A 20,118-nucleotide genomic window follows, 5' to 3' on the forward strand; every position below is an offset into this window, starting at 1 on the left:
GTAAAATAATGTGATAATAGTAGCCATGTTACAGGGTTCTTGTGAGGATTACATAAAGAAAACATGTTGCTTTAAACATGTTGCTGCATAGGAAGCACTATATGCAGGTTAGCTGTCATCACTATCAAACAAAGTATTTTCCAAACAGGAGGCTTACCTGCGACAAATTTGTACCTCTGCCTGGAAGAATTTTTCAATTGATCCTGGACCTGAACAGGCCATCTGTGGGAAAAGACATTGAAACATGAAAATCCAGCCTCACCATGCAGCCTCCACCTCTTACTGGGAACCAAGAAGTGCCCACCTCTCTGAGCTTCTTGAAGATAAACGGTGTGCCATGCTTTTGCCCTCTGTAGACGTCAGCAAAGGTCCCCTCACTGATTTTGTGGCTTGGGTTGAAGTTATCAGTTGCCTGGATCACATCTACCTCACTCCAGAAAAGGTCATCTTCAGCGAGGCTTGAAAGTGTCTCTTGCTTAGGAATGGAGGCACTGAAATCCTGGAAATTCAGAGAGAAGAGACAGAGATTAATATGGAATTAATATGGAAAGTAGTATTTTCCCTACTACTTCAGGGAATCTCAGAACAGCAGAGCTGAGGGGTGAATGGGATCATCTCATCCAGTGAGGAGGAATACAAAAAGGACAGATCCCAGCTCCACTTCTAACTTACTCTGTGACCTTGGGCAAGTTATTTAACCTCTCTGAGTCTTTACTGCCTTATCAGCAAAAATGAAGATAATCATAGTACCCTGAAAGGTAGAATTACCTTTCTACCTATAGATTAACTACAATGTGAGTATTCCCAGCCCATGGTCAATGTTTCCTTTATTTTTTATTTTCAGTTTACAAAGGTGAGCATCAGAGGGTCAAACAACTGAAGTCAGATTCCACTCCAGGTCAGTGGGTGGGCTGGCGCCCCTGGTCCTACACATGGTATACATGCTGAGAAGCAGGATACAGGTCCACATAACCTATGTAAGTCTAAGAAAAGCAGCCCTCCTTAAAACAGGTAAATATAAATTTCCATTTTTTAAAGTTATATATGCTTTATAAGGAACTTCCAGGTGGCACAGTGGTAAGGAACCCACTAGCCAATGCAGGAGATGTGGTTCAATCCCTGGGTCAGGTAAATCCCCGGGAGTAGGAAATGGCAACCCACTCCAGTATTCTTGCCTGGGAAATCTCATGCACAGAGGAGCCTGGCGGGCTACAGTCCACAGGGTCATAAAAGAGTCAGACACGACTGAGCATGCACGCACAGCATGGCATGCTCTTATAAACAGTTTTAAAGAATTAGAGTCGGGGGCTAACTATGCATGATCCCATTATCCTTTTAACTGTTATTAAAGTTTGGTGTAATTCTTGCCAGTTAGATATATGAGGATTTCTTTTTTAAATTGGGATTGTGGGAATTCCTTAGAAGTCCAGTGGCTAGCACTGTGCACTTCGGCTTCAGGGTTCATGGATTTGATCTCCGGTCTGGGAACTAAAGATCCCAGAAGCTGCAGTTCAGCCAAAAAAAGAAGAAAAATAAAGGATAAATAAATAAAAACTGAGATCATATCGCACATATTGTTTTGATTTCTGGTGTTTCCTCTTAACATTACTTCATGATTATTCTCTCAATTATTCAGTTGTCTTTAAAAATGATTAATTATTAAAATATAAACCTCCTTGCTTAGGTGACAGTCCCATTTAAGGAAGAGCTCCACTGACCAGATCTGTGTAGCACTGGCTTCCCTGCCAGGCACCATAAAAACGTCTTAACATAATTTCTTTCACAGTCTAAAGAATAAAAGTGTACTTTTCACTTCGAAGAAAATGTTGAAATTTTTAATCCAGCTTGGATTATGTTCATCTTTATACCACTGCAGTCATAAAATACGATTTTAAAAAACATTTTTAAATGAAAGAAAGAGCCTAGAAAGGCAAAAAGTGCTTAATATTTACAGAAGTCACTTGTGACCCTGGACCCAAATCATAAAAATTCAGGATAAATCAGATATATTTTTTTGCTGAAAAAAGGTTGGAGGGAAGGCATGTTCTAAGCAAATGACTACTGCCGCCAAGATATTTCAGGGGGTAAGGAGGAGGATGCCAATCATCAGCTCTCATTTAAACACAAATAATGGAAGATCTCATTAAAAACTAAAGTGTACCCTCTCCCTGACCCTCTCTCCTGTTTTATTGAGGGTCACCACTTAAGAGTCTTAGAAGTTTAGAGTAATTCGATGGGGTTCTCCCCTTCACTCTGACCTCTAACCCCCAAACTGGTCTCAGGGAATAAGCACGTTGCATTTTTGAAAGACAGTCAAAGCCGGGGGTTACATTCAGGGTGGGGGGTTTACCTTTGAATCAGCTGAGGCAGGCTGGTCAGTTTTTAAGGAAGGAGAGGCATGTTCAGGAGAGGCTGGGAGGCTGACTCTGGCTGCAGCAGGTCCTGGAAAGGAAAGACAGTGGATCAGGCCTCAGCTGCTGGAGGAAGGTGGGAGGGGTCCCTGACTGGTCCCCAGACCCAGCCAGTGTCTCATTCACGCCACTGACACTGTCGATCATGACAGCAGCCATTTCCTGATACCCAGGCACTAGCCTACAGGCTGCTCACATGTTACCCTGTTGGAAGACTTACGACAGCCCTGTGGGTTGGCCCCATACAAATTCCCCGTGACAGGAGGAGGAAATGAGGCACTGGAGGCGGCTAGTGGCCCCGGGTCACACTGATGATAAGTGGCAGAGTCAGCCTTCAAAGGGAGCTCCTTGTGCCTTCTGAGTCCTAGCCCCAACCCACCTCCCTCGAAAGCAGCTGAGAAGGACACAAGTGAATCAGCTACGGAGCCTGACTTCTAGAAACCTCCATGTGGCAGGAATGGCAATAACCAGCCTCCCAGGGGAGAGGCGAGAGAGGTCTGCCTCCGGGAGTTGTGAGATCAAGGAAGGCTTCACAGAAGAAGGAACACTTGACCTGGACCTCCAACAGGGGGAAACGTTTGCAACAAGTAGCTGTGAGGAAGGGAGGGCGCCAAGGCCGTGGAACCAGCCCACGAGGAGGTATGGCAGCGGGAAAGCCCAGGCTGCAGTAAAGATTCCAGGCAGGCTGTTAGCACACACTGAGAGCATGCCGGGCTCTGCTCCCAGCGCCTCCCTGGCCTAACTCATTTCACCCTCATGGCAGTTCCAGGAGACAGACTCATCACCTACTCCTTACACGTGGTGAAACTAAGGCACAGAGAGGTGACCCCATCTTTCCAAAGACACCCAGTCAGTGGCTCCAGAGTCTGTGCTTTCACTCCCTTAGTGAATGGAGAAGATTCACAAGAGACACGAGAAAGTGGACCTTGGCCAGAAGCCAGAGATTCGGATGTCATCGTCTAGAAATACCCAAGTGGTCTTACCGCAGGGCTGCCCTCTGTGTAACAGGGAGCCGGCCCTTCCAAGGGAACCTGACTTTGGCCCCAGGGTTGCAGACAAAATCCACCTGCTTCAATTATGTCTGGCCTACATCATCAGGAAAGGAGTGATTAATGTGGAACTTTGGCCATAAAAATTAATTCAGAAGGCTGAAAACAGCACCATGGTGAAATTAGAACCAGCTTTTCAGAACTATTTACTCAGGCAGCTAATAAAACAAAACTCACCTGATACAAAGTCTGAGGCTCTTCCATTCTCTGAAAAGAGGGGCCACCCTAAGCCTCTCTCCCTGAGTTTTCTGTTGCTTCTAGAGTTTTTCTTTGTTTTTTGTTTTCTTTTTCTTTTTTTCCCCCATATTTTCCAGCACTGGCTATATTTGAAAGGATTACACTTGAGAAGGTACCATGTTGGTACACCCACACTGCATCAGAGACCCCCAGAATGGGGGTAATAACAACAAACACCCCGCCCCAAAATACACAGGTGTACACACAGTCACACATACTCTCTCTGTCCATCAGTACACCTCAACTTAAACTGAACTTCGTAATAAAAGCTATAGCTCAGACATGGATATTAAACTTTTGACCAATAGAAAGGAAAAAATAAAACCAGAATAAATGAATAAAGAAGATGGGGTATTTTTACTCAGCCATTAAAAAAAATGAAAGGGAAAAGGTTGAGGGAGAGATAAATTAGGAGCTTGGTTTAACAGATACACACTACTATATTCAGAATAGATAACCAACAAGGACCTACTATATAGCACAGGGAACTATACTCAGTATTCTGTAATAACCTATAAGGGAAAATAACCTGGAAAAAAAGAATAGAAATATATATTTGTATAACTAAATAACTCTGCGGTATGCCTGAAACCAACCCAACACTGTAAATCAACTATACTTCAATTTAGAAAAATAAAAAGGTAAAACAAATTAAGTAAAACCAGCAACACATTGCAGACCAGCGACCAGCAGTATAACTGACCAAAGACCAGCTGCTCATTCAAATCCCTCTGTGCATCTGCCCCCAGGCTGAGCTTCCCACAGCAGCTCCCACCCCCACCCACCCCTGGTGACTGGGTGCAGAGGGGAGGCTCCCTGGGTGGGTGCTCCACCCACAGCTGCTCCATCTTCAGAGGCCTCCACCGTTGCCCTGCCATCTCGGCTCAATACCCTTGGCCTGAGTCACAGTGATCACAGTCGTCCACCTCCGAGGTGTGGGTCACGCGTCCATGCTGCTCCGCGATCTTCTCTTTCACTCTGCTCTAATTCACACCTGAAGTATTCAGCACTGAATCCCTAGTCCTTTGTGCATGTAATACATGCTCTAACACCTGTGCTCCATGTACACTGGTGGGCAGAGGCTCCACACTCTGGGAACAGCTGCTCCAGGCCAACTCGACTCCCCCGCTGCTTCTTTCCCGCATATCTGCACAATCCGCTCTTCCCACCCAGGGTGGCCGCACTAGGCTGCACACATGGTCCCTCACCCTCTCCCACTGCCCAGCCATACCAAGGTCCGCACGGGCCTCACACAGCCATGATTCTCTGGTCTGATACCTGGGGTTTGCTCTGGGGGCTGCACCAGGCCTCTCAGTGGAGGAGGATCGCTGAGGCCTGTTCTTGTGACACAGGAGAGCTACTAGGGGTGGTTCAGTCTGTTTATCTCTCTGGTGTGGAGAGTGGGCGGAAAGGGAGTGGAATTTGGGCCAGGACTGCAAGGCTGAGAAATCAGGTAAGAATAAGCCTTTGCTTTCTTTGGAAACACTCATGGAAGACACTAGTCTACACAAATGTCATTTCCAAAACACTAAGAGTTCATCTTTCGTGTGCCATTTCCCACAGAAATCTTTCTAGAATGTTTGCTTGCTCAAGCAGGATGCACCGAAATCTCGTCCTGCTGAGTTGCGTCACTGCAGACAGGATGCTGTATCTCATTCTGGAGTTTTCTGGATCCTTCCCTGTGGCAGGCAGTGCGTCAGCCTCTACAGCTTCCCCATCTCTTTCTTGGTAGCAGACAGAACTGAGCTCCCGCCCTGGCTCTGTCATTACTAAAGATTTGAACTTGGGTGAATTGTGCCTCATTTCAGCTTTCTCAGGTGTAAAAATGAAGAAACAACGACAACAAAAGAAAACAGTAATAGTCCATTCTTTGTAGAGTTCTTTTCCAGATTAAAAGATGGTGTAAAGCACAAAGATCAGACTCTGGTATATATGGGGTGCCAAGGCCGGTAAAACTACATACAGAATGAGAGCAAATCAATTCTGACGAACAGCCGATGCCTCTCCTATAGGTAAGGCTTTGTGACAGTTACTTCAGTCACTCAGTGCCCTTTCATCTGAAATCTAGCTTTGAGCATTTGTTTAAGGAGGTCCTGAGAACTTGTCCATGGCTCATTTGCTTGTGTATTTTCCTTCTCCATGTCTCTCCCTACCTCCTTCCCACCTACTGCCAGGGGACCAGGAGATACAGAGGTTAAGATGTGGACTCTGGAACAACTCACATGAGCTGAATCCCACTCCCACCGCTCGGTCAGCCGTGGAGTTTTGACAGGTTATGTCTCCTTCCCCAGCTACCAGGAGCCCTCCGCCCTCGGTTGTCAAGCTGATTCAGTGACTGCCAGGAGGCGCCGTTCCCACCTGTCAGTCCTCCTCCCCAGCTAACTTTGCCTCCACATTCTCCACTCCTATGAGAGAAACAGCTGGAACTTTGGGGCCCAACAGAACCTTGGGGTTTTCCCAAGAGAAGACTGGCTTTGGATTACTTAATGAAATTAATGATCACACCCATATTTTCAGCTTGGGCAAAGATAGACAATAGACTTCCTGTCTCTGTCTACAGATAGTAATCGTCCTGACTTGCCTAAGAACATTTCCTCCCTAGTGCCATTCAAGGGTGCAAAGGCTGGTAGAGACATAGAGTGCTTGTTTTCACAGCAGCCAAGCTTAGGAACCTCCAAAGAAGCTGCTATATCAGTAATCTTCTCTAGCCTCACCTGCACTCTCCTAGAATTTCCCTATTTCATTATTTTTCTTCCCTTTGGCTATCAACCACTGTCATATGAGCTTTAGGACCATATCCCCTTATCTTTCATCACTGATCAGACTTCTGTCCTTAACAAAAAAAACTCCTTAGCTGTAGGAAATAATTCAGACTACTTGGACTAGAATTAACTTTTCAGACTCAACCTAGCTGGGGTGTCTGGAACATTCCTAAGATCAGCTAATGCTTAATGAGCATCTACATGGTGGCAACCCCAAGGTGTTTGATTACTTCCCACACAGGATGATGTGGTTTCTATTATTATGCCCATTTCCTAGATGAAGAAAATGAGATACAGAGAGGCTAAGATAGTCAGTCTCCTGCTGGTGAGGACAGAGCTGGGATTCAAATATAGGTTTGCCAGATGCAAAAGCTCATGCTGGCTCCTCTCAGCTGACACTGACCCTGGCTTCAGGGGCCACAACAACAAATTTGGGAGGTTTCATGGATTTGGGGTCTCCGGCTCTCTACTCAGGAGACTGCAGAAGAACAGAAGGTGGATGGGACTCCAGGGGAGATGTGGGAAGGATGGCATGAAGAACAGGTCCCCTGCGGAAGTCACCTGCTGGCTGAGTCCTTCCCCCAGGACAAGGAGGTGGAGACAACTGAAATGCGCTGAGAGGCTTTGGGGCAGTGGTGTGTGCAGTGGCTGGGGACATGAGCATTCAAATCACATGGCTCAGATGCTACTTCCTACCCACATGACCTTGGGCAAGTCACTTTCACGCTCTGTACTCAAACTCCACAGAACAAAGCAGCAGATCTGTGCCAGGCAGAGGGGAGGAAGACTGTGGGGCAGGCGGCACCCCTTGGCAACCCCCAACATTGCTGCAAGGGCCAGGGGCCTGGGGAGAGCAGATGAAGAGGTCACTAGGCTCCCTGCCCAGAGCCTGTGCTGGGGCTTGGGGAACCAAAGGTATAACACCTGGGCCCATAGCATATGAACTTGGTAGGTTATAGGAAATAATTCAGACTACTTGGCCTAAAACTAACTTTCTAGACTCAACCTAGCTGGGGTGCTTGGAATGTTCCTAAGATCAGCTAACGTTTAATGAGCATTTACATGGTGGTGGCAACTCCAGGGTGTATGATTCCTTGCCACACATGATGATAACCTCTCCTGTGCTTCAGTTTCCTCATCTGTGAAATGGGGAGAAAAATAATACCAAACTCCTACAGTTAGCTGGAGGTTAAAAAGGTCAACATCTTTGAAGGGTAAATTTAGAACAGTGTGTAACACATACAAAGCCCTCTGTAACTGAGTTTCTTGTTCCTTTTTACAAAAATGGGGGACTTCCCAGGTGGTCCAATGGTTAAGACTCTGCTCTGCCAATTCAGGGAACAACCCCTAGTTGGGGAACTAAGATCCCACATCCTGTGCAGTGAGGCCAAACAAACACACACAAAAAAGGTAATAGATGGCATATATCCTTCTGTCACCTGACATTTTTAACCTCAACATATCATGAGCATATTTCCATGTGTATATACATGTGCTCTGTTGTGTTTAGTTGCCCAGTCATGTCCAATTCTTTGCAACCCCATGGACTGTGGCCTGCAAGGCTCCTCTGTCCATGGGGATTCTCCAGGCAAGAATACTGGAGTGGGTTGCCATACCCTCCTCCAGGGGATCTTCCTAACTCAAGGATTGAACCTAGGTCTCCCACGTTGCAAGCAGGTTCTTTACCATCTGACCAGGGAAGCCCATGTTATATACATCCCTATATCATTGTTAGCAGGATTTTACTGTTACCACCATCTGTGATTAATTTTGCCACCCACACTCGTTGTTTCCAATTTTTTGCTATTATACTCTGAGCTAAATAGCCTTAGAGATAGAACAGTTCCTTAAATACATCTCCTTTAAATTGAAAAATTAAGTTTAATTAAAACTACCTGAGCCTGGAAAGGCGGGTGGCCTCACAGGCTGCCCCGTTTCTTGCTCATCCTCAGTGTTTCTTACAGAAGCTGCCAAAGGCTTTCCTGGCTTCACAGTGTCCAAGAAGTCTGGGATGGAAGACTTGATTTCAAGAACTGGTTTCCCTGAAATGAGGTAGGAAGAAAGCAAGCTATTATCATTCAATGAAGTGGGTTAGCCATCGAGAGGTTGGATGGAGAAGTCAGAAGACTTGGTTCAGAGTCTGGGCTTGGCTTTAAATTCATGTGCCCCTGAAAGTTGTTCCCTTCTTTGAGCCTTGGCCTCCCCACGTGTAAGGTATAGCGCTTGGACCCGACAATCTCTGCGACCGTCCAGCTCAGACACTCTTGAGTCACACACACCTGACTTCCAATCCTACCAGCTGTATGACCTTAGATAAGTCACTTTCCTTCTCTGAACCTGTTTCCTCACCTATGAGACAGAACTGACAGTCATGATAACATCTGCTTGCTCCCCTCACAGGGCTGATGGGAGGAGGGAATGAGACTGCAGACATGAAAGGGCTCTGTAGACCATGAAGTCCCCTGGACACATGGGGGAACTCAAAGACCTCCACCCCGCTGAGTCCCCAGTTGAGCCCCTAAGTATAAAAGGACTGCCAGTCTTCCAGCTTCCCCTTCCATGAGCAGTGCGGACACGTGCATCCTTCCCTGTTTTAGAGATGGGAAGCCTGAAAATAGCAGTCACGTCAACTGCGAGCCGTGACGTCTGGTCAGCCCCAGTTCTGCAAGCATGAAATCCTCCCAGGGTCCTTCAGTGCATCCTGCCGGAGATGAGGACTCTGAGGCCAGAGCAGGTTAAGTGGCTTGTCCGAGATCACATAGCCTGAGTAGGCAGGACCTGCTGAAGGAGCCTGGGTGGAGGTCAGCTGCCTTTTGAGAGTGATCACTTCCTCTTTGCAGTGATTTGGGAAACCCAAAGGTGCTGGAGGGTGTGTCTCCACCAGCTTCCACAAAGCCTGCTCCTAAGAACCGGCTTCCTCTCCCCTCCCCCAGCACTGCCGTCCTCTCAGGTTGGTCCCGGCCTCCAGCTCCAGTGGCCTCCAGAGCCCTCCCCAGGCCTCATCTTACTGAGATACCTTCCTGGCCCTGCCACTTCCCTGCTTAGAGCCCTTCTGACTCCCCACTTCCAGGATAAAACACACACTCCCCACATGAACCCTCTGACACCCCCCCACCCCCCACTGTCTCCCAGACCAAATCCAAATTCTACAGCCCTGCATTCAAGGCCCTTCACCTCCTGGTGGTGGGAGGTGGACCCATATTTTTTGAGAATCAAAAAAACAGAGTGCCCCGAAGTGTGGGGAAGACTGGCTACTCGCTCGTTCTCACATGGGCAGCAGGTGGGGCTTCAACAAAACACCTCCAGCCTTCGGGTCTGCAGGAGCATTTATTCCAACAGGTAAACTGCATCTTGGGGCTCCCTGGGGCGGCTTGGCGGTAAAGAGTCTGCCTGCCAATGTGGGAGACTCAGGTTTGATTCCTGGGTCAGGAAGATCCCCTGGAGGAGGAAATGGCATCCCACTCCAGTATTCTTGCCTAGGAGAATTCCACGGATAGAGAATTCTCCTAGGCTAGGCTACAGCCCATGGTGTCACAAAGAATCTGACATGACTGATCACACACACAAACTGTGCCTCTCAGTAAATAAAGCTGATCACTGCCACGGGACCAAACTTCTCACACAGGAGCTTTGGGACTAGAACAATAATAAGGCCTAAGTTCATGGCACTGCACGTGGAAGGCCATACAGATTTATTTGATGTTCTCAACAATCTCTGGTGGTTGACAGATATCTCTGCCTTTTACTTTTGAGCATATTGGGGCTCAGATGGGTGAAATGGTTTGTTCCCAGCCCAAGAGCTGGTGGATTCAAACCTGGGGCTGGTTTCACTGTCATTCACCCAGCAAGGACAGAACCACTCACATGCAATGTCCTCAGCACTCCTGCTCCCCTCTGCAGGTGGCTCGGCTCTGGGGCGCCCCACGCGAGGAAAAGCAGGACAAAGGGTACAGGGTGGGAGCAAGTGAGGAACGGCCAGAAGGAATGCACAAGAGTGTCCAGAAGGCCGAAGGAGGGATAATGGGTGCCTTTTTCTCTGTTTCCTTTACTGGCACTGACATACCACTCCTTTAAATGGAACTATCTTATAAGATGGGTTTCCCAGTTAGCTCAGCTGGTAAAGAATCCACCCAGCTCAATTCCTGGGTCAGGAAGGTCCCCTGGAGAAGGGATAGGCTACCCATTCCAGTATTCATGGGTTTCTCTGGTAGCTCAGATGGTAAAGAATCCGTCTGCAATGCGAGAGACCTGGGTTTGATCCCTGGGTTGGGAAGACCCCCAGGAGGAGGGCATGGCAACCCACTCCAACATTCTTGCCTGGAGAATTGCCATGGATGGAGGAGCCCGGCAGGCTACAGTACATGGGGTCACAAAGAGTCGAACATGACTGAGAAAGTAAGCACAGCACAGCATCTTATAAGACAGCTTTTATCTTATAAAGAAGTAGCAGAGCTTAGCTGCTCAGAGTCCAGGTTCTGGCACGGACACCAGTTTCATCACCTCCTAGCTGTGTTGGCTTTGGACAACTTCCATGAGACCAGAGGAGTCAGCACATGTTAACTGATTAGCTCAAAACATGGGGACTTCATTGGTGGTGGTGGTATCATATTTTTTAGATACAGGGTTACCTCTTTTATAAAAAAAAAAAAGACTTATTATTTAGCTGCACTGGGGCTCAGTTGTGTCATGTAGGATCTTCGATTTTCGTTGTGGCATGTAGGATTTTAGTTGCAGCACATGGGATCCAGCTCCCTGACCAGGGATCGAACCCGGGCCCTCTGCATTGGGAGCACGGCGTCCCAGCCACTGGACCACCAGGGAGGTCCCACGGGTTATCTCTTAAGCAGCCCACATACTGGGTGTAAAGAATGTAGGGCTGGAGTCTTTTTTTTTTTCATTTAACATAACTCTGAATCATTTACGATTTTTTGTTGTTGTTTTAGTGCACTTGTTTTTTTAAGTTGTGGTAAAATACATAAAACATAAAATTGATCATCTTAATAATTTTACAGTTCAGTGGCGTTAACTGCATTTACACTAGACACAACTAGAGAGACGCCAGCATGCCTGCGATAAAGAGCCCACAGGCCACAATTAAGACTTGACACGGCCAAATAAATAAATAAATATTATTTTCAAAAAGACAAGAGCATTTACACTGTTGTCCAACCATCACCATCACCCATCCAAAACTTTTTCATCGTCCCAGACTGAAACTGCCCTCTTCCCAAACTGAAATTCACGCCACCCCATATGGGGGCCCCCAGAGGTCACACACTTCATTTCTCCCCACCTGGGGTTCTCAGGCACCACACTGCCCCCATTGCCATTCCCATCAGGGAGAGACCCTTCTGGCCCAAACTGTGATCCCAGAAGCGAGGTTCCTCCCCAAGGGCAGCCCTGCCAGCAGGATTCACGGACTCCCATGTCTTTGCTTGCGTCACACACTGCCTTCCTCAGGTTCTGGGTGACAGTTTCTTGTAGAGACTGACAACAAGGACAGTCACCAGTGGTGAACACTGATTTCTGGGAAGATACGGAGCAGAAGCGAACACCCTAGGAGGAAGGGGCCCCCGGGCCTCTCAGAGCCCTCTTCTCCCCTCTCTGGCCTGAGGAGATGGCCCCTTGGCACACCCCGCTCTCCACCAACTGCCTCGTGTGGGTCTCATTTCTCAAAGGGCCACATCCAAGCCGTCCTCATGACAACATCTGTGTATGATGCACAGGGCCAGAGGTGGCTCTTCTGTGACTCCAGTTCCCCTCGCACTGGGCCAGTCGGACCTGCTGGTGAAGGGGATCCCAGACAGCCCAGCACACAGGAGATGCTCCCGGATATATCAGCTTCTAAAGCCTGCACCCCAACTGGCACCTTTTCCCCATCCGAGGCCTGGCTGAGCCTGTTTCGTCATCAGCCAAATGGGAGTGAAGGTGACCATCCCGGCCTGACCTCACTTCAGTGACCTATCCCTTTCCCCTTTCTTTTTCTGCACAGACCTTTGCCTCTCGGTCAAGATCTATTTGGTAGGAACACCAAGGTCACCCACCCATCTGTGGCTGACCTCTCTGGCCTCCACCCTCAGGAACAGAAACGGCTTGGTTACATTCTCACCCTAAGGAGAGGGTGCAGTGATGTGCAGCAGCCTACAGCCGGCACTGCGGTCTGCGCAAACATGTGGGACTGGGGCACACACCCACGCGGAGGGAACAGTCCTGTGGCACCCAGCAGGGGCTCCAGTCTGAAACTGAACTCGTCAGAGCATTTCAGCTGAAGTCCACCCCAGGCCCACCTAGTCACACACAAGGGCATAGAGGACAGCTGACGGAGTCCAGCTTCAGGCCTGTGGTAGCAAATCAAATTGAGAAGCTTCAGTTTCCTGTGAAACCCCCGTCTCAGCACTCTGTGGGTTTTCAGATGGTTTTGAGATGCAGACAATAAATAAACATGACATATCTTCAGTTTGACTCTTGGGTTGCCGGTGCCGATCTGAATTGGAAGGTGCAGGGCACACTTTTGCTTGTCCGTTTTCCTATCATCAAACCCAGGAGTGGGAGAAACTGTGGCTTTTCCCCTGTTACTGCCTGGAAACTGATCCGTGATAGCTGAGCGGATACAACGCCCACTCCTTTGGGCTAGTACATACAGCAGAGTGTCGTTGAAATAAAAATAGAACATCAAAGGCAGGATGGGTCAAAGGAGGACATAACGCTCACACAAAAGGGTCATGATGATCTTTAAATCTCACAGGTTTCCTGTCTGCCAAGACCAAAAAGCAAGTCAGTGACATCATTTATTCCTATGACTGATGTACGGGAGCAGCCTCTCACTTCCAGGAGACAGCACTCTTTTCTCTGCTGCAATTACATGTTCAAAAAGAGTCCACACAAAAAGCTGATTTTGCTGGATCATGAGAACCAAAAATAGGAATTGTGATCACCGAGTAGAAGCAAGAGGAAGTATGGGGAAGCTTCCAGAGCCAGCCCCTTTTAGGCTGGATTTCTTAACCTTCCGAGCTTCATTTGCATCTTCTATGGAGTCAGAATAATTATAACCCTTCTATCCCAGGACAATCCCAGGACTCAGTGGAACCAGATACAAAAACCAGATACACAGCTGGGCCAGTGATGGGAGAGGGCGCAAACTATGACTCATTCATTCTCTGTCCTCTCCTGCTGCTCAAAAGACAGGGGAAGAATCTCTGATCCCAGCTTAGGTTCTCTGAAGGAAGCATTTGGGGTGGACAGCTAGTTCCAACAGTTTAAACCCTCCAATGGACATGTGCGTCTCAGTGGGCAGTGGCAGGGCCTTGAAGGTGCAGTGGCCGTGGCGCTGAGTATTACAGAAGCCCAAACAGAGGACAGCTGTGCCCTGCTCTGTCCGCTGTGTCGTCGGCAGCTCACACCCTGGAGGACAGGCAACTTGGGGTTCTCCTGTCAAGACCCCTGGGAACGGGAGGAGATGTCAAAGCTCAAAGTAACATCGTTGGTGGCTATGGGTGCCAAGGGGTTGAGGTGTTGGTTCTCAGATCAATTAAATCAGAGTCTGGATGTTTTTGAAAGCTCCCTAGATAAGGCTCAGAACTGCTGGTTTAACCCAGAATGATGAGGATTGAGCTTCCAGCTCCAAGGGGCAGAGGAAGGGAGTCAGAAGCATTTCTCTCTGCTCTCTCCGTAGTTCCCAGGGGACAGTGGGTCTGATTCCTTTTTCTCTCTGCTTTGTATTTTCAGGATGTCCCACTCTCCCTAATGAGCCACAGATCACATGTGCTGTGGAGTCCCATAGTGAACTCAGGGCTTCCAGCCCACTCATGCACACCGCAGCCAGGCTCCTGGGCAAAGGAAACTCTCCAAGTTTCATCTGACAAGTGGGATGAGGAACTGTGGCCTCCACCCCCAGAGATGATGAAATAAGTAAGTGCTCAATAGTTATAAGCTACTATTCTAATTTGCTATTGTTATGATCATCACCCCCGAGTTGAGGTCAGGCGTTTTTTTCTCCTAAGTGTTTTCCCATATGTGTAACCTACTGAATTCTGATGACAACTCTGGGGGGAAGGGCCAGTTGCTATCTCTAGGTAATACTTCAGTAAAGTGAAACCTGACATAGTTCTCTTACTTATATTTTGTTTATGGAGGCCCCACTTCCTTTGGTCAAAAGGCTTATGCGTGCTGGGCCCTTGGCAGAGGGCCCTGGGGTCTCCTCACTGGGGCTGGCAACTCGGGAACATTTGATTCAGTGGCAAATCCGGGAGCCACACACTTGAGCAAAGGGCAGTCCAGCTGCCGGTAAGGTATTTCCCCGGTGAGCAAGTCTGGAATTTCCCCCATTCTTCACAGCCCTCAGCTGAGGGGTGTTACCTCAAGGTAAACAGTAATGTAGTATTTTTTTTTTTTTTTAGTATTTATATATTTGTCTTTATTTTTTGTGTTTATTCTGACTCATGTGGCTTAAATGGATCCCTCTGAGAGCAAATAAAAGTGATTCAGCCCCTAAGTGAAGAACCCAGGTGACGGCTGGCCATGGCAGGACAAACAGAACTTTCTGGACCTGCTCATTTCCTTTTCCTTTCCCTCTCTGGGCATCCAAAGTCCACACACACACACACACACACATCCCTAGAAATTCCCAGCTCAAGCTAGACATGAAATTAGGCAAGTCAGAGAACATGACCTGTCTTCCCAATCACCCTATCTAGGATCCTCCACTGGAACTGTTACCCAGCTGCTAAAATGACTCATCCATCCTCATTCACTTACTCATTGTGTTAGGGACAGGGGATGCCAACCGTTATAAAAACCCACATGATAGTTTAAAGACATCTAATTATAAACTGGGAGGAGTTCTGCGCTGAAAACAAGCTGGAGGAAGGGAGGGGTGCCCGACACTTACTTACATGGGGTGTCCACGGCAGGCTTCTGTGGACAGGTGCCATTTAAGTCGAGACTCAGAAGATGAGAGGGAGGAACCACGGAAAGAATGCAAGGGAGTTGGAGGAGGGGAGTGGGCAGGGACCAACATTGTAAAGAGAAGGAACAGTATATGCAAAAATCCTGAGGCAGAAGATAGTTTGGTGTATCTCCCTAAAATGAAAGGCGACCCTAGTGGCTGAATTGAATGAATGGGAGGGTGGGGGGAGCAGCCAAGATGAGCTGAGAGAACTGGGCAAGGGTTAGACCCTGTGAGACCTCGTGGGCCATGGGGAGGTAGAATCTTGTAATAAACCCCCTTGAACTGAGAGGTACCCGAGAGCTGAGACGGTGCTTACCAAATAGTCATTTGTTCCCCTCAGACCCCAGCCTCCCTTGCAATTAGGCTGGGGCCACGTGACTAGTTCTGGCCAATAGGTTTTAAGTGGAGATGCCATTGTCACTTCCCGGACAAAGCAAGCCTCGTCCATCCGTCTCTTTCCCGCCACAGTGACTGTGGAAACCATGCCTTCCTGATGGTCTACCAAGTGCCAGGAGGCAGGAGGCAGCCCTAGACTCTGAGAAATCAATCTTTGCTACACTGAACAGCTAAGATTTCCAGGTTTATCTGTGACTGCAATGTACCACAGTCCATCCTGATTAATGGGCAACCTCAACATGTGTCCAGTGCTCGTAACCCAGAGGAGCTGCTTTCCACAGCGAGGCATAAAGTGGGGGCTCAGTAAACCGCAGCTCCCCTCCCTCTGGCTCCCACCTGTCCTCTCCGAAAACTGGGGACTGCTTGAAAGGCGCCGCATGCTCCCCTCTGTCCATGCTCACACGAACTCCCAAGAAAGCCACAGCGATCAAAGCCTCGCTCGTTTCCAGTGGAATCACTAATGCGTGGAAGGAGGGTCAGGAGATCATGCTGACTCACACAGCAAGGATGTTAGAAAAGCCTAGCACCGCTTATGTTCTGAAGCTTCCCCGTTTATGAGACAATCAGACAGGACAATATCTATGCCTGTTTGTCAGAGGGGAAAGTGAGACTTGATGTCATCTGGTGATGTCCCCCAGCAGGGGTTAAGGTCAAGCAGACCTGCATCCCTTCCCAGCCCATTGCTTACTCGCTGTGCGGCTTTGGGCGACTTACTTAATCCCTGCGTCTCAGTTTCCTCATTCATGAAATGAGAATAGCGAGATTTGTGAGGTAAGATACTTGCCCAGCACACTAGGTGCTAATAAATACAAGTGATGACTAGCACTCAGATAGCGTGACTCCAGGCTGGGATGTGGTGGGAGGGGGAAGGTGGGCTCTTGGTCCAGCGCAGTGCCACCATCAGGGACAAGTCTCCTGGGGTCCTAGGACCTGAGTCCTTCCCTCACTTTGTTGTTCCCTAGTGGTAGGAAAGGAGCGGATGTTGGGGAAATCTCCAGAACACACACACCAGCCCTATCTGGTCCTTGCAACTGCTCAGCCTCTTTGGGAGAGAAAGGGTTCATTCTCTTCCGTTTCACTTTAGGAAACTGGACAACAGACAGAAACTCCCCATCCAGCGAGAGCCCAGCTCCAGGAAGGAAATTACTTTGGCTGAGCCACCAAACAAAAGTTAGAAATTGTGAAGGTTGCTCAACTAAGAAGAGACTTCGTGAAAATTGGGAAACTTGAAAGAACAAACTCCCGGGAGGATGACAGCAGCAGATGGGGAGAAGAAACCTGCTTCACCTCTCTTGGAGTCCCTTCAGGTTCCAGAAGCTTCTTGCTCTCCTATTCAGCTGACACCTGGAACTTCAGAGGCTCCTGTTCCCCGCCACAACCAGAGCAGTGGGGATACTCCCTCCCAAACCTTCCCTTCACTCCTGATGAAAGCAGATCTGACCATGGCCAAGCATTGCTCCTTTCCACCACTGGGTCTTTGCACACGCTGTTCCCTCTGCCTGCAAATGCCTCTGCGGTTGGCCCCCCTTCCTCTGAGTGGGGATTGAAGTTTCAGTTCCTCAGGGAAGCTTCCCCAGATGAGATCAAACCTTCCCCTCTCCCACCCTCCTACCTACATACCCACTGGAGCTACACTTCTCGTTTGAGCACTCCTGCTGCGGCTGGGTACCCATCTCTATGCTATCACCCTGTTCATACCCAGCTCTCAACTAAACTGCAGGCTCCTTCAGGTCAGAGATCTAGTCTGTATTTTCACTGCTGTGTCCTCAGCACCTAGCACATGGTGGGCGCTTGATAACATGTCTCAGTTCACTGCAGACACTCTTCTCCAGATTCTGTGTATCTACCTTCCTATGGGGAAGAACAAGGGAGAGAGTTTCACCTCACAGGTCAGGCACAGCTGGTTTCATGCCTTCATGCTCAGAGCTAGACCATCAGACCACCGCTGTCGACAGGTTCAGCTCCTGTGCCCACCTTAGTGGTATTTCATCAGCTCTGAAGTTCAGCCGTGATGACAGCCAACCTACCTCTGGCTGGAAGCCACAGCTCTGACACTTTGGCCTCTGTCTTGATTCCAGCTCCTGAGACCCCCAGATGCCAGCACACAGCCCTCTCCCTAAGCCTGGTGGTCAGGAAAAGTCCCCATCAGGAGAAGAACTCTCAGGTTTTAAGCCCCAGGGTGATGGCTGACTCTAGGTCCCAGGGTCAGACTCTCTGATGCTGGCCTGACCATGCGAATGCCGCCCCTGATGCTCCAGGTTCTCCATCATGAGGTTCCCCTGGGATGCCCAACAATTGCACCATGGCCACCATGTACTAGAGCTGTGACTCCCACAGTGTACTGGTTCCGTGGGAATATTAATAAGTATCAAATGAAAAGAGGGTTCCATAGTCAAATGTAAATGGAAAATACTGGCCTAAATAGGTTCCTTTACTACAGAACTTATCAGAGCCTTAAAACATTGGTGTGTATCTTAGGGGGCACTGATAAAGCATTCAGATTGCCCAAGGTTACTTCTTCACCCTTTGTTTGCAGGTGGTAACTTGCTGGAACACACGGGTACGTGATTTGGGAAATGTCACTCTAAACCATGAGTCACTCTGCGGACGTCCTATGCATACGGTACTTTCCCCATCACAAAAAGACATTTTTCAATCCAATACAAAGGCCCCATTCCTCTTCCTATCCTGACCCAGCGACTGGCACTTCACTTAAGGCCCCGTTCTTCCCTGTGGGCTCAGAAGAGCCTGGATGTGAAGACATCCACGGAAAGTCACTTTACGTCTGGTCTCTGCCAGAAGTCGGCAGGGGAAAGTGGAGAGGGGGGAGTAACAAAGGGCAAGGGGAAGTCACTTCATTTTACAAAGTGAAGCATCAAGAGGTACTGCCTAGGCACTTCTCTGGTGGTTCAGTGGTTAAGAATTTGCCTCCTAGTGTAGGGGATGCAGATTCGACTCTTGGTAAGGGAGCTAAGATCCCTCTCGGCCAGAAAACCAAAACATAAAACAGAAAATAAGTTGTAATAAATTCAATAAAGACTTTAAAAATGGTCCACATCAAAAGAAATCTTAAAAAAGGGGGGGGCACTGTTTAGAGCAGATGGAAAATTCATTAAATATGTAATGATATTCGTTAAAAGTTAGAACAACAACCTACAGACTATAGAGGAACTAAAAATCCATCTACAGATTACAGAGGATATACATGTACTGCTATAAACATATTAGGAGGAACGGGGAGGGGAGGTGTGTATGTTGCCGGCCAAAACCTTGGCCTTCTCTGCCCACCAAAGTACGGAGACAGAGTTTGCAGGAAATAGGAAGACGGCTTTTATTCTCAGCTGGTTGACAGGGGAACATAGCAGGCTCATGCCTCCAGAACTGCGTCCCTCCTCCATGAAGATTCTAGGGACTTCTATAAGGCAAGGGCTTGCAGTCAGGAGATGGTGATGAGGAAGGAAGGTGATGGGATCTTGATTTCTTCCTCTGGCATTGTTTCAAAGACAGTCATAAACTGGCATCGGTAATCCAATAATTGAGTCTGATAGTTAGGGGGCTCTGCGGCCCTCTTTTTGACGTGTAACTACAAGGGGAAGGGTGTTGTAAGGGTAAACACCAAATAGGGGATGTACTTAGCATAGCATCAAAGGAGAAAATGTGCATTGTAGCTCCTGCAGAGTTAGGGGGCAGAGAAGCAAACTTAGTTATCGACATGCAAAATTAAGAGCAGTTAGACTGAAAAAACAAGGAATGTTCAGGCCTGCTCACCGATTTTTATCATCTTGTTCTCAGAAAAGGGAAAAAGAAAAACTCATTCCCCCTTTTTCCTTTTTACTGCAACATGTAGAGCCAAATTCTCTTCTAGGAAGTTAATGGATAATATTTAAATTGATATATATGAAAAGAACAGGATAAGCACATTATTTAGAGATAGTGCAAATGTGGTGAGAATATCCATTCCCCTTGTCTTCCTACATTTTAGAAGTTTTAGCTATACAGACAGCTGCCTGGATAGAAACCACATTTTAAAGCTACATTCAGACTTCCCTTGCAGCTAATTATGGTCATGTGACTAGGTTCTAATTAATAGAACTTAATGAAGAGATGGCAATACCAGACCACCTGACCTGCCTCTTGAGAAATCTGTATGCAGGTCAGGAAGCAACAGTTAGAATTAAGACATGGAACAAGAGACTGATTCCAAATGGAAAAAGGAGTACGTCAAGGCTGTATATTGTCACCCTGCTTATTTAACTTATATGCAGAGTACATCATGAGAAACGCTGGGCTGGAAGAAGCACAAGCTGGAATCAAGA

General features: G+C 48.0%; 1 protein-coding gene across 1 annotated transcript in view; it reads right to left on the reverse strand.

Annotated features, from left to right (window-relative positions):
• The window catches only part of IRAK2 (interleukin 1 receptor associated kinase 2), a 53,283-nt gene that overhangs the window by 18,560 nt on the left and 14,605 nt on the right, over positions 1-20,118 (reverse strand). The window contains exons 3-6 of the mRNA XM_065933166.1: positions 8,355-8,501; positions 2,351-2,442; positions 305-499; positions 158-222 (exon numbers count right to left, since the gene is read on the reverse strand). Of these exons, the coding sequence (XP_065789238.1) occupies positions 158-222; positions 305-499; positions 2,351-2,442; positions 8,355-8,501 (499 nt within the window). The remainder of the gene's footprint in view (positions 1-157; positions 223-304; positions 500-2,350; positions 2,443-8,354; positions 8,502-20,118) is intronic.

This window comes from Muntiacus reevesi, chromosome 4 (genome assembly GCF_963930625.1).
Source record: "Muntiacus reevesi chromosome 4, mMunRee1.1, whole genome shotgun sequence".
Lineage (NCBI taxonomy): Eukaryota > Metazoa > Chordata > Mammalia > Artiodactyla > Cervidae > Muntiacus > Muntiacus reevesi.